The 15,729-nt window shown below is 41.6% G+C and overlaps 1 protein-coding gene across 1 annotated transcript in view; it reads left to right on the top strand.

Moving 5' to 3' along the window:
• LOC147747444 (retinol dehydrogenase 8-like) overlaps positions 1 to 3,384 on the top strand; it is a 72,076-nt gene extending 68,692 nt beyond the window's left edge. The window contains exon 6 of the mRNA XM_086936320.1: positions 2,851 to 3,384. Within this exon, the coding sequence (XP_086792446.1) occupies positions 2,851 to 3,084 (234 nt within the window). The 3' untranslated portion in view covers positions 3,085 to 3,384. The remainder of the gene's footprint in view (positions 1 to 2,850) is intronic.
• The last annotated feature ends 12,345 nt before the right edge of the window (positions 3,385 to 15,729 follow it).

Raw genomic sequence — 15,729 nt, 5'->3', positions numbered from 1 at the left:
TAGTAAACCCATTATGTGATAAATGGTGGCCAAATAGCAAAATGGGTTTAAAAAATGGATACCAAACCGCAATTTGGAAGGGGCTCATTTATTGCATACCTTCCAAATTGCGATTCACAATTTAATGTATCAATAGTTTACGACTGCAGTTTCAGTCGGAAACCACTGGAAAGTTACCGACTTTTCAAAGGAGATGGTAACTCATTCGGAAACGGATCCCTCCGGGGACCTTTGTGAATATTACACACAAAAAATTGTTGGGAAGGCGCCAGTGGGTCCAGGAGACCACTACCAACTCTCAAACAAACATTTTAAGAAAACTAAAAGTTTTATCTTTAAACGCAGCATTGTTTTAAGTAAAACGGTGCGCATTTAACAAAAAAGTTGTCTTAATTTAAATGCGATCACAGACGTGATGAGTTGCTGACACTAGCAGGCAGCCATCCATATGACGGCATCCAATAGGAGGATGTCACAATTTGCGACCTACCTCGTCCTTTATATTCCTGTCGGAGCCAATTCACAGAACGAATCGGAGAAAAAATCCTAACTTTACGACTTTCGGTATTCACAAAAGGCATTTAGTAGTAGTAAAGTTAGGAACTTTACTACTACTAAATGTCTTCTGTGAATACCGAAAGTTGTAAAGTTAGGATTTTTGTCTCAGTTTAGTATTAGTAAAGTTAGGAGTCTTAACTTTACTACTACTAAATGCCTTCTGTGAATACCAAAAGTAGTAGGTTTAGGATTTTATCTCAGATTAGTTCTGTGAATCAGCCCGAAGTGCTGGTCAGTTCACAAGGTCTCATTAGTTTTGCAAAAAGTTGGAACACAGTTTGCAAACACGTTTTACAACTTCAATGTTAGTAAATCTGGCTGAGGATTCCGTATTTCCCACATAGCTCCCCTTCCTCCCTCCTCTTCCTTCAAAGTAGCTCCTGCAATCATGTGGTCTAGTGGTTCTCTTCTAATTGCCCATTCTGAGGGTGTCACAACTGTTTGTCCCCCCCCCCAGTCTTCATTTTGAGGACTTATTACAGTTTTTCCTTACATTCCTTATTATGAAGCTCTTTGTATAGTCCATTCACATTCACTGTATATCTGAGCTAGCTTGCAAGGGGCCTGTTTATCAGGACATCCAAAGACTTATTCCCATCAAAATGCAATTCACACTCTATGAGTGGAAATCTCCACCTCTCCTGTCCGGAGACCATCGCACAAGTCAGCTTACTACTTAATATTAAATGTGAGATGGGCCGGGGAGTGGCTGGAAAAAGGAGACTATTTACTTCTAAATGGGTGGGGTTTATGGAGAAATACAAAGGGGTTTTAGGAGGTGTTTAGGGACAGACACCTATCCACAAAAGGGGGAGATTTTCAATCCTTTTGCGCTGGTTTAGCATCACAAATATCTCTGAAGATATGGTGCTCTCCTGCTCGCTACCTGTCACACAGCGCAGCCTCGCGAGGGGCTGAGTTGCGTAACATTTTTGAAAATCTCCCCCTTAGTCTATTGCTATACACAAACTGCACTTCTAAAGTTACCACAGCTAAATAGGATCCAAAACAGTAGTAATTGTACTCTAGCTCAGACCTAGAGTAAGACCAGCACCCCACATGGCCAAAACTGGTACTGCAACACACTCACATAAAAATAATGGAGAGTGGGGCTGAAAATAGAACCTCTATGGAAATAATGTTTAAATCCATTAATTTATTTTGGCTTTTAAAAATATATACACATAAGTTGATGTTAAAAAAATATATTTAAATACAAAACAAATATTTTTTGATAACATTTGAATTTAGAAATAAATGTAATTTTGTTTTAAAAATTATAGTACATTAATTTCAATTTAATTATATATCTAATTTTTATGTAAATTTAAATACATAAATAAATATATAGATTTTACTTTAGGATGGATTATTTCAAATAAATCTTTAAAAATAATGAAATTGAATGTAATACATTAAAATTAATGAATTATTTAGCTCAAAATTAAATTAATAGCGCTGTAGCATTCTTATTGTGTTCTACATTTAAAATAAAGAAATACAATTATTTTACATTATTATTCAACATACAAATAGTTTGACTATTTTTTTTTACATTTCCCCATACTTTACCATAGGGAGATCTCTGTCACGGTGGAAGAGAACTCCATCTGTGAAAAGTTACTAGTAGTAACATTATACTCGTAAATTTGGCCTCAACCCTGTTTCAGTGTGGTAACTGAATACGTGCCAAAAAAGGCAGATTTACTATCTCTATTTCTGGCAGCATGCCCCTGATTTAGATTTTGATGAATATGCCGGTGGAGGAAACGCCACTAAATCTGCCATTCACCCAAAGTTTGAAAGGAACAGCACTAAAAATGGTGGCATAATAGATGCTAATCAGCTACCCGCACTAGTATGACTGATCCATCACCATGTTTGATGGTATTCCACCAGTAAAGTGTGCCATGTAAACATAATATCACTACCATACTGGCCAACACACTCAGAATGTTAGGGAGACTGGGTATGTAGGTACTTACACTGTATTTTATAATTTGGAGCCACATATTCAGAGCCCACATTTGGTGGGAGTAATCCCATTCACCCATCCGACATCATGAACTTTGGCAGACATTCTGCTGGGTGTTCGTCCTTCTGAAATGGCCCCTCCCAAGTTAGATCTTATTATCTGTAGAGGAATTCACTGATATCTTGGTGGAGAAGGGACATCTTCTATAACGGTCAAAGGAAACTCCACTAACAACACTATGCAACAGGCCTTGTTTATCGCTTTGAAAGTAGCATTGGTTTTGGCATATTGTTAAACTATGTTTCTCTCTTTCCTAGCATACTGTGAAGATAATTCTCTTGGAGAGTCCACCTTTCCGCCACCAGACGAACACTCTGTATACACCAATGACGACTCTAAAATATGCAGATCCAAATGGAGACCTTCCTATTGACACTTTCTACAAGATGGTGTTCCAGCATGACAAAGTGTTCAATGCCAGTCTTAACTTCATCAAGCTTTTAAGATGGAGGAGCAAAAAAAGCTTTGATTTGGGGAAACCCAAACAGTGAGGAATCATTTAGAAATATTTGCATATCACATTAATTTACAATTCTAAATATTTGGCATCATTAACTCAAGAGAAACCATGTTTAGGTGGGAGCAAATTTTGTAAACTATCAGTTATGTTGTGGATGTACTCAGTAACACAGACTTTTGAATTTGTATGTTTTCATTTGTTGATATTTAGTGAAAATGTACAAAAACCAGTTACCTCAACTATCATTGCAGTGAATGTTTATTATACAGTACTCTGCTATCACATGCATGCTTAATGTGTCCATGCTATGCGACTATTGTTCCAAATATAAATAAACGTTTCATTGTTCCCAAATGTAAAAAAAACCTTGTGTATACACCTTATTTAAGTATATATGTTTCGAATGTTTTTTGTACAGTGAAGCGTTTTGCAATTTGCATGGGTTCTTGATGCTGGTAAGGGTCCATTTGTAGACTACTGTCATCTAGTTTTGAGTTTTTCCAGTTGAGTATTGCCACCTCCCATCAAAGCCATGCGAGGCTGATCAGAGGCTCTTTAGTCTCAGCTATGGTGTCAATGTCAGTGTCTCTCTGTACCAGTTTGGCAGTCAGTATCTCTCTTTTCCAATATGCATGTTTGTATATCTATGTCCTAGTGTCTATAACTTCCGGTACTCTGTCTTGTTGCCCCACGTGTGAGTCTATTTTCCAGGTCCACCTGTATATTATAGTGCCCGTATCCGGGAGAGTGTGTGTAGGTCTCCCCACCCAAGTGACACAAGTGTCACTGTTCCAGTGTTAATTCGATTTTACTGGGACGCAGTGGTAATACCAGACCATGTCCCAGTAATCCAGTTAATCTCCGTGTAGTTTTTAGAGATGTCTTTGGCATCATGTTCCTGCTGAAGACATAGTGCAGTAATGGCACAGATGGTACCACCGTTATGTCCCAAAGCACCAGGCCAACAGGTAAATACGGTGGTAAGGACTGGCAATAATGACTTTTGTGAATGCTACCAGATCAACCTTTTATACTATATTTAGTGACTCTGATCCTACTTGCAGCCTACATATTAGTGTGTTCTAGGTTTCATTTTCAGTGTGTTCCCTGACGAAGTGTCTGCCTGTTGTAGTAGTGTCAATACATTCTCTCTCCCATGTTCAGTGTGTTCCAGTGTTTGTGTCAAATTATTCCCACAGGCAGTTCTGATATTTTCGCTGTTTTTGGTTTACAAGTCTCATTCTCCTGGTCTATGCTTTCCAGACTTACTGCTTGTGCATTCCTGCCTCAGGGTAGGTATCCTCCTGTGTGTTTCAGTACAGTGATGTGTTTGTTTTAGCACAGTGATGTGTTTGTTTGTTTCTTTACTGTGCTGTGTTTGTTTCAGTACAGTGATGTGTTTGTTTCAGTACAGTGATGTGTTTGTTTTAGCACAGTGATGTGTTTGTTTCAGTACAGTGATGTGTTTGTTTCAGTACAGTGGTGTGTTTGTTTCAATACAGCGATGTGTTTGTTTTAGCACAGTGATGTGTTTGTTTCTTTGCAGTGATGTGTTTGTTTCGGTACAGTGATGTGTTTCTTTCAGTACAGTGATGCGTTTGTTTCAGTACAGTGATGTGTTTGTTTTAGCATAGTGATGTGCTTGTTTCTTTGCAGTGATGTGTTTCTTTCAGTACAGTGATGTGTTTCTTTCAGTACAGTGATGTGTTTGTTTCAGTACAGTGATGTATTTGTTTCAGTACAGTGATTGTTTTAGCTCAGTGATGTGTTTGTTTCTTTACAGTGATGTGTTTGTTTCAGTACAGTGATGTGTTTGTTTTAGCACAGAGATGTGTTTGTTTCTTTACAGTGATGTGTTTGTTTCAGTACAGTGATGTTTTTGTTTCAGTACAATGATGTGTTTGTTTCAGTACAGTAGTGTGTTTGCTGGTACTATCTTTTTCAAACTAAAAAGTGTAGGTTGTCAGTGCCTGGCAGTACTGGCGCATTTAAAGCACTGTTCCTCTCGCTTTGCATGCCTTTCTGTCTGTCACAGTATCCATCACTACAATTCTTCCTCGTATCAGCACTTCATTTCACTGTCTGTTTGTCTTACAGGATCAGACTGACCGCTTTGCTTTAAAAAACATTGGGGGTAGCTTGCCTCTTTTTTGACTCTGTCGGATACTGTCATTACACTGAACAACGTTGTATGAATAGGAAGAATAAACGATTGGATCAATCTTCCATTCCCAGTTTTAGATCCTCTTACCCATTCATCTAATAATTATTTATGTTTTGTTTACTAAGGATTTTTTGAAAGTGCCCCACACAGGCTGTTGCATTTAACAATGATCGTTTTCTTAAGATGGAGCTGACACAATGCCTCAATTCGTCGGCAAGATAAGATTCACAAAGACTGGCAGCAACTGGAAATCATGTGAAATGAGTGCATCAGTTTGTGGGTTTTTTGTTACGTATAACTGCCTCTTACAAAAAGTAACATCTCAATTTGTTCATTCCAAATCAATACAACACCACCCGGTACCCCTCTCATAAAAGGAAAGCGTTTCTGGTGATGAAGCATTTCTATGCATTCAGGTGGAAGTTCTTTTTTGCCGTTAGGGCTTCTGAACAAAAGAAAGACATATGTCTCCATCCAGTGCCTCTTAGAATACAGTACGGACTGCGTGCACATCCCTTTTTTGGTCTCTTTGCTACATGTGGTATTGCAATTCAATGACTGTGACTCTCGGGAGCTAACATATGTTTTATTTAGGATTAACAGATTGCACCTGTACAAAAAACACGATGAATCTGGTACTGAGGTTTCCTTTTACCAATAATAGTAAGTGTATTAGTCCACGTGGGCTAGTACAATAAAGACTACAACTCCCAGAGTGCACCGGTAAAAACATGAAAGTTCAGGCTTAGAGAAAAATCCAAAAAGTATTTTGGTAAAGATATGCCATGTTTTTACCAGTGCCACCATTTAACACATCATGTGCCAGGTCAACATTGTGCAACACCTAGAGCTCGTTCTAGACACGTGACCTGTCCTCAGTCAGTCACAGCGCCGGCAATGCCACTTGTTAAACAAGTAAAATCCTTATTTTAACCTTCATTTAGTCTAGGCTTACAAGCAAGGACAAAATCCAGTCCAGTACCAATTTAAGAACTGTAGTCATCCATTCTCCTTAAGACAGGGTTCAGTTGCAGAATTGACAACCTCAGCACACATTAAATAAGCATTTGCAATGCAATGCGTCCCACATTACTGAAACTTTGAGCTATTGGCGTTGCATTATTATTTGCAACACCAGTAGCTTTAACTTTCAGTAATGCAAAGACCGATTGCATTGCAAATGCTTGTTTTAACATGTATATCCAAAACGCAAGCAGATGGTCAGAAGCCTGGACATCGCCTTCCACCCTTGTTTTATTTGAACTAGGTGTATCATGGCATGTGGTACATCTTGTGAGGCACTCTTTGTCGGTCTTTCCTTTAGCAATGTTGCCTACAGCCTTAAATTTGATTGACATTAGTGTTAGCCAATCGTAATGCAACTGTTGAGCCAGATGGATCTGATTCAAGGTGAACAAATGGGATGGGTATTTGGGATATTAGTAAAGGAAAGGCCGATAAAAGAGTGCCTCACAAGCTGTACCACATGCCACGATAATGCAAATGATACAACAAAAACAGATTTATTTACGAAACCTAGAAATAAGGAATGCCATAGGCATGTAAGTAAACACTACTTACACAGACCTGTAGCAGTAATTCAGAGTGTGGAGAGGAGGACGTGTGTCCGGTACTGCTCATTCTACTCCCTAACTTCCCAGGAGTGCACATGCTTCCCTACAAGGGAATCCCTTAATGGTATGCATACGTAGTGTGTTTTCTGTGACGTATGATTGCACCAATGACCAATCAGTTGGATATACAGAGTTGAACAGTTCAAATCTGATGGCTACTGATTGAGGATATTCTGGATCATGCGACTTTCTCATAGTGTAATCTGTCACAACAAGGGGATGAGCTCCAAGTGGCAGACATGTTTGAAGGGATGAAAAATTAGATGAATGAACGAATGGGGTCAAACCCCTGTGTATGTGTTGACCTTTATTCGAACTCAAAACTACAATTATTACTTTGGTCAATGGTACTTCAATGTCATTAATAATCTGGCAAATAGCAGACTCCCCTGAAATGAGGTACAGTGAAACATTTGAGAGGGGCTTTAAATGAACATAGCTTGCAACTAATCCCAGTCTCTTCATAGCACTGTAAAAGGCCTTTCCAGCAATGCACCCAGAATCTGGAACAACATCCCAGTATCCACTAGGACCACTCCAACGCTGCTCCAGTTTAGAAAAGAGTTGCAAAGTCAACTCAGACTGTTGTAGAACACTACAACACAATGCATGAACCACCCACTACAATGCTAACCAGATCTGGTCTTTGTTAAGATAGCGCCCTGGGCGTTTACGGAGAGAAATGTGGTGCTCTCGCTGATCGTAGTGAATTAAATGAGGCAGCAGGGGGTCTCTTTCGTGTTCACTGGTCAGTCCCTGGCTGAGCAGGGACTGGCCCCTGAACACAAACACACCCAGACGACCTCAACCAGCTCACCATAATCAGATAGCTTAGTTGTCTCACGTAGATGATGGTTTTGTTGATGTGTGCCAGCAGGGGACCAGAGGGTGAAGGGAGGGCAAGGAAGGGGGCTAAAGGGGTGTTAAGAACATCGCTTTCCATATGATAATGAAGGACTAAAACCACTTTAAACTGGAAAATCAGACAGAAACGAAAAGGAAGAGACTAGGACTAGCCTGGAGCAAGATGAGAAGGGCACTGCAGTTGGCATACATTTAATTCACACAGCTTCATGCCCCCTCAGAAAATTGGGGTCATGGGCCTGGGCCCAGCTCGCCCAGGCTAAAGGCGAGCCCTGCTGCTAACTTTCGTATCACTCATTGACTCAATGCTTGTCTTTCACAGTGTAAGGCACTCAAAGCTTGTCTTTGACAGTGTACGGCCATCAATGCTAGTCTTTGACAGTGTAAGGCACTCAATGCTAGTCTTTGACAGTGTAAGGCACCCAATGCTTGTCTTTGACAGTGTAAGGCACTCAATGCTTGTCTTTGACAGTGTAAGGCACTCAATGCTAGCCTTTGACAGTGGAAGGCACTCAATACTAGTCTTTGACATGTAAGGCACTCAATGCTAGTCTTTGAGAGTGTAAGGCACTCAATGCTAGTCTTTGACAGTGTAAGGCACTCAATGCTTGTCTTTGACAGTGTAAGGCACTCAATGCTAGCCTTTGACAGTGGAACGCACTCAATGCTAGTCTTTGACATGTAAGGCACTCAATGCTAGTCTTTGAGAGTGTAAGGCACTCAATGCTTGTTGTTGACAGTATAAGGCACTCAATGCTTGTCTTTGACAGTGTAAGGCACTCAATGCTAGTCTTTGACAGTGTAAGGCACTCAATGCTAGTCTTTGACAGTGTAAGGCACTCATTGCTTGTTGTTGACAGTGTAAGGCACTCAATGCTTGTTGTTGACAGTATAAGGCACTCAATGCTTGTCTTTGACAGTGTAAGGCACTCAATGCTTGTCTTTGACAGTGTAAGGCACTCATTGCTTGTTGTTGACAGTGTAAGGCACTCAATGCTTGTTGTTGACAGTATAAGGCACTCAATGCTTGTCTTTGACAGTGTAAGGCACTCAATGCTAGTCTTTGACAGTGTAAGGCACTCATTGCTTGTTGTTGACAGTATAAGGCACTCAATGCTTGTCTTTGACAGTGTAAGGCACTCAATGCTTGTCGTTGACAGTGTAAGGCACTTAATGCTTGTCGTTGACAGTGTAAGGCACTCAATGCTAGTCTTTGAAAGTGTAAGGCACTCAATGCTTGTCTTTGACAGTGTAAGGCGCACAATGCTTGTCTGTGACAGTGAAAGGCACTCTATGCTAGTCTTTGACAGTGTAAGGCACTCAATGCTTGTCTTTGACAGTGTAAGGCACTCAATGCTTGTCGTTGACAGTGTAAGGCACTTAATGCTTGTCGTTGACAGTGTAAGGCACTCAATGCTTGCCTTTGACAGTGTTAGGCACTCAATGCTAGTCTTTGAAAGTGTAAGGCACTCAATGCTTGTTTTTGACAGTGTAAGGCGCACAATGCTTGTCTTTGACAGTGAAAGGCACTCTATGCTAGTCTTTGACAGTGTAAGGCGCTCCGCTGCCTTTCAACTAGGCGTATCCTATATAAATACCACATGCACACATAGATAAAATTAGCTACGTTTCCCTCAAGCTTATTTCCATTGCGTAGTTGCTAACATTTGAAAAAAAATGTCCATCCAGTTTTTCAGCACAGGGCTGCTGCCGACAGAAAGTTCTTGTTTGCGTACTTGTGTGTAATAAAGAGCAACAGTTTCTGCAACAATATGACCCGGGACAGTCTCCAAATTGGCAGGAATGTCCCTGCAAAAACGGGACAGTTGGCAACTATGTAGTGCTTTCTGTTCACTAAGTACTTTTTTCCCAGGGTGTGTGTACCTTTTCTCACGGATGCACACGTCAGAGCTTCCTGCCTGGGGCATAAAATAACAACAAAAGTCTTTCCATTCTCATTGATAAGTGGTAGCAACAGGCTGAAAAGGTTCAATGGTCAGTCAAACAAGCAGCACAGGCTAGATGGAGCAGGCCGCCACTTTCTTCAGAGTGACAAAATAGGCAACGGGTGATTCGCCAAGTTGACCCTTGTCACTTTCCTTAAACTTTCAGATACTTTGGTGAAAGACATGAGGGCAAGGGGTCTGAGGGGCGAACAGACAGCAGCCCCTCCACCCCGAGGTACATTATACAAAGATATAGAGAAAAAGAAAAGGTAAGATCCTTAATAGGTTTATTCACTCAAAGAGTAAGAGAACATAGTCCACAACATTCTGAATGAACTAATAGAAGCTTAGGGGGGAAATGGATACTACACCTCTAAGAAATAAATTGTAGAAAGGGATACAATAAAAAAATATGAAAACAACGTAAAGGAAATAAACACAGTGAATAAAATAAAATATTTTTCCCCATTAAAATAATACAAACGCTCTTTGAGATTAATAGAGGCTTTTGACTCTGCTGAAACACTTAAAATAAAAACTATTCAAACACATTCTTTGGATTTCTCGGAAGGAGTACTGACTCTGCCTGAACAGGTAACTCTGAAAGCTACAGTGTCTCCAAGATGATTCACATTTGAAAGATCACTACCGGGGCAGCAGTGCACCTGAGCACTGTTCACACTCTAAGTAAATGTAGTGCCTTCCACAACACCAAAGAACTACTGAAGTTGACATCCAGCATCAGCAAGAAATCACCTTCTGCCCTTTTACCAGAGGGTTGTAGTCTGGGATACTGAGTAGGTAATATGTTATATATTAAAATCGTAGCCAAAATATTGAGCAAAAAAAATACTGAAAGATAAGTGAATATAGCAAAGTATAGATTTATTATTCTTTTTTCCAAACTCTATTGAATTTTCTAATATAGAAAGTATTCACGTTTCTTATATATAGTGTATTGTCCGATATATTGTGTGCACATTTATTATTCTTCACTTCACATATCATGTGTACTTTTATTATTCTTAACTTCACATATCGTGCGTACATTTATTATTCTTAACTTTACATATTGTGCGTACATTTATTATTCTTCACTTCACGTATCGTGCGTACATTTATTATTCTTAACTTCGCATGTTATGTGTACATTTATTATTCTTCAGCATACCAAGTAGTCCCAATTTTTCCACCTCGTTGCAGGTTCCTCCAGTTCATCTGGAAAGATCAGACATACGAATTTGCATCCCTTCCCTATGGTCTCTCCTTGGCCCCATGGTGCTTCACCAAGGTGCTCAAACCGGTGTTGGAACACCTGAGGGCTTGAGGCGTGTGGCTAATGGTGTATTTGGACGATCTGCTCCTTATGGACTCCTGTTCCCGCCGACTCCTTGGCCATCTTCATCTGGCAGTGAATCTTTTGCAGAGCCTTGGTTTTGGAATCATAAAGAAGAAGTCTTGTTTGATTCCCGCTCAAGAGATTACATTTTTAGGGTTCGGAATAGATTCCACAGCCTCTACTTTAAGTCTTCCATCCAGGTAGATAGCAAAAATTTGTCACAAGTTGAGACGTACTCTGTCCAGACCTCAAGTGACTCTAAGACAGGTAGCTCGAGTTGTGGACCTCCTATCTTCATCAATTAAGGCCATCTTCCCGGGTCCCTTACATTACAGGGCCCTTCAACTTCTAAAGGCGTCTCATCTTCGCACAAAATGTCTCTGTCCGAGGAGTCTCAGAAGGAGCTCCAGTGGAGGCTTTGCCACATGGAGGCCTGGAATGGCTGAGCAATCTTCGGATCAGCACAAGATTTAGTTATAGAATCCAATGCCAGTAAGACGGGCTGGGGGGCCTGATGCGGCGCTGTCTCCACAGGAGGCTTGTGGTCGCCAGAAGAACAACGTTTATACATAAATTGCCTAGAACGTTTCTAGCAGGTTCTTTCGCAGTTCGCTGCTGGACAAAGGATTCTATTCATTCATGTGTCCACCTGAAGATGGACAACATTTCTGCAGTCCGTTACATCAATCATTTAGGGGGCACTTGATTGAAGGACCTCTCGGACCTATCAGCCGCCTTTTTGCAATATTACCTGGACAATCAGGTCTCGGTCATGGCCGATTACTTGCTGGGCTGCGAGAATCAGTAGGCGGACTTCCAATCTCATAACCTCTGGGATTCCAGCCTCTGGAAGCTGGATCCGGAAGTGTTTGCATCTCTGAACTCTCAGTGGGGCCCATTCTCAATAGACCTTTTTGCCTCAAGACTAGACCACCAGCCTCCCCGCTTCTTCAGTTGGAGAGTGGTTTTGTTGGCACTCGCCACAGATGTGTTTCTACAGGGGGTATGCCTTTCACCCATTTGCGATGATTACAAGGGTAACTGCACACGTCAGGAGACAAAAGGCCGAAGTGGTTCGATTAACCCAACTCTGGAGGTCTCAAGTCTGGTTTCCAGTTCTGGAACCTTCTTGGGATTCTCCAATCCTACTCCCCCAATTTTCAACTCTCCTCAGTAGCCCAGATCAGATTCCTCATCCTCTACTTCAAGAGAACTCATTGTGGCTCATGGCCTTGCAGATTACTGGAAATTCTGGGAAATCCCAGGACATTCGGAAACAGCTGAGATCCTCATGTCCAGAGTATGGGCGGATAGTACGGTCAAGAGGTACAAATCTGCTTGGGGCAGATGGCCCGGTTGGTGTTTGCGAAGGGATCTCAATACCCTGGATGCCGATGTAGTCCACATCCTTAATTTTTTGGCTCTTTTGGCACATAAAGGGTTAGCATACAGATCAATTTACCCCTTCCGACCAGCTATTCGGCCGGGCACTCCCCTATCAATGACACAGAGGTGGGTGAACACCCGTTAATCTGCAGGTTGCTCCAAGGTATCAGACTTTCTCTTCCTCCAGTACCTAGGTACTCAGCTCTTTGGGATGTCAACCAGGTCCTTAATCTCTTCCTCGCCTGGCAACCTAACCAGGTTCTTCCCAGGAAAGAATTGTCGGGCAAGCTAGCTATGTTGCTATGTCTCATATCCTGCCGCCTTGTTTTTGATGTAAGAGCGTTAGATGTCATAAGCCGAATTTTTTCCCCAGGTGGGTGATGCAAGAGGCCCGAATAGATCTACAGATTTTTGGTGCACACTGAACTAGAGGTGCTATGGCTTCTAAAGCATTTGGCTTAGGCTCCCGTTTAGAGGATATTCTAAACGCGGTGAACTGGTCTTCGGACTCAACCTTTAAAAGGTTCTATTTCAAGCCAGTGCTTGACATGGCTCACATTGTGGTCAACAAGCTTTAAACTAGCATAATCCTCGTCTCCAGTCTTGACATTAAATGAAAACATTTCTAACTCTCGTAACAGAAAGTTTCAACTCTATTAAGGACTCAGAGACGAGGATTAGAACACCCTAGGGATTCCTTCCAGGAGATCACCCTCCCATTATCGGAGTAAGTTATTCTCGCTTTTAACTATATACAAGAATGTGGTCTTGTTATACAGTATAGAACTCTTTTTGATAATGTATATCTCTCCACAGGTTTTAGAAGTTGAAGACCTATGTGGTGGCAATTGTCCTTATCTTGCAGGTTCTGACGCTAACAAACAGGATTCATGATGGGGATCCTTTGACTGACTGCGCGCTTCGAAAGAGGACAAGGGGACAATGAAGAAGGACTATATTGGACTGACTGTGTTGGTTGGCTATTACATGTGTTCCCTATTGGTTGTATTTTGAACTACTCTTTATTCCTAATGTACCATGGAAAAAGTAGTTTCTGTTTGAAGTTTCATGGCTGCTGTAAAATAAAGTGAAGAAAAGAAGGCATAATCCTCGCCTCCGAGTCCTTAATAGAATTGAAACTTTCTGTTCTGAGAGTTAGGGAATTTTTTATTCTCTTTAAAGGAGGATGAAACTGGGGGATCTCTGAGAAAAGGGCAGGGGGTTTTGGTTGTGTCCTCTATTTCCTGCACTGGGGGCAAGCTTCTAGATTTCTGACTCCTGTGGAACTATGAACACGCCGTACATGACAGGAACTTAAGGTGATCTCTCTGACCATAATAAAAACATAAACTCAGAGGCTTATTCGCAAGCTCCTTGGGCCACCGGTGCGTCACGTTTAATATGGGAAAAAGTGATGTGCCTGCGGTGCAAGGGGCTTGTAAATAAGCCCCTCAGTTTCTGCCACCTTGACCTTTTCTCTTCTGCTAGAGGATCTTTGGTGCAACTCACTTGTATGGACTTTTCTTTAGGCTCAGAATATTTTAATGTAACCTTAAAGAACGGTGTATTGATGGTTTAAGACAAAATCTGTTTTTGTCTTTCGAGACGTCTTTCCTGAAGTCTAGCTGGACTGTCAGTTGGATGAGATCTCAAAGGGAAGGCAGTCAAGCAACTCTGGTAAGGTCATCTTTTGCTCATCCCTTGACCCTTTTCGGAACAGGGTGAAGAGAGGCAGTCCAGCTGATTACTCTTGCAATGCCTTTGAACTTCGAAGTCTAAGAATGGAGATCAATAGAACTTTGGTTAAGTTCCAGAATTTCTTCTTGGGCTGAAAACGTGTGGTCCAGCATCCTTTCGAATTCCGTTAGGAAGGCTGTAAAGTTGTCCAGGAGAGGACTGCACCCCAAAACCAAAGGCATAGCCCATACTAAGTCTTTTCTAATGGCGTTGCTGACTTAAAAACCCACCTTGGAGCTATCAGAAGTATAGATGCGCAGCTTAAAGGTGAAATAGAGTTGGCAGGTATCTAGCAGTCGCGGTCCATGCAGGTAACAACGGTGGGGCCAGGTGGGGGGATTTCGAAGGATGACGGCGAGGGAAAATTCAATAGATAATTAATATCCCTCAGCATTGTCCCTCGAAATCACCCCTCAGGAGGCCCCATCGGCTCCACCGTTGTTACCCTCACAGACTGCAGCTGGTATCTAGAAAGGACTTTAGGTTCCTCAGGTTACCATCAAACTTACATTTTGCCAAGCCAGCAGGGCAGGATCCAGACCGCCTTATTGTAAAACAACTAAAGGCTTACCAAGCCACTGGATGGAAAGAATATGATAAGTACTGGTTTGATCGACATCAGTGATAATCAAATTACGGCCTAGGTCCTGCATGCAGGCCTCCTGACCTTCAAATGCAGCCCCTTGGTCAACAGCAGCCATGGTCTACTGTTTGCTTGAAACAACATTAACATTAAACAGATGTTAAATAAACAGGTAGTTATTTATTTAAAGGTTAATTTCAGTTGAAGAAAAAAACTAACTAGGGTGTCCTGCACCGCTTAACTTCAGGAACACCTTCATTTTTAGACATCTTGCAACAAATGTGTAAAAATATGATAAAGTCTTATCAAAATTCAAAAGGTGCATTTTATTAAAAGGCAGAACCGTTTCACCGTAGTAAATCTGATTATATCAGGGCATTGAGAAGTTTTAAATGGGATAGTTTTCAAACATGAATTTAGAAACATTCATGCTTCCATACTCCCTGACAACAATGCCACTAGTGAACTAGTAGGCAACTCAGTTATGTGCACCCTTTGGGTGGCAGGAGTTGCTATTATACATGAAAAAAATTATAGTTTATTAAATCAAAACAAGAGAAAGTTTTGTGGGGCGTGGCTAAGCGCCCGGCGAGGATGGCAGCGCTGGTGTGAGCGCTCCGTCGCGGCCGGGAGAAAACAGCGGTGCACGCATTCCTCTGCTCCCGCAAACAGAGGATTCCAGCATCCAACAACCTGGGGAATGGATTAAGACCTTTTCCGAGGTCTATTTCGGCAGTTTTCCTTTCTGCGGCGGCGTGACTACCGCAGTAGCGGCTCTCTGACGGCCGCGGCCGCCATTTTGTGAGATTATGGCTTTCTGACGAGCGTGTTGAAAACACGCTCCTGCTTCCTACAACGTCCTGTGGTTTCAGCGCTTCCTACATTCCTCATGGTGGGCTGATATTCTCCTCCTGAATGGACTTTGTCAACGTGGTATGACCTTTCTTGTATCTTTGCAAGCTGTTTTTTTTTTTTATTATCTTCATGTTTTGGCGACCGTTTTGTGACTCATGCTGTATTTCC

This window comes from Lissotriton vulgaris, chromosome 1_1 (genome assembly GCF_964263255.1).
Source record: "Lissotriton vulgaris chromosome 1_1, aLisVul1.2, whole genome shotgun sequence".
Taxonomy (NCBI): domain Eukaryota; kingdom Metazoa; phylum Chordata; class Amphibia; order Caudata; family Salamandridae; genus Lissotriton; species Lissotriton vulgaris.
This window is presented reverse-complemented; position numbering and strand designations above follow the sequence as displayed.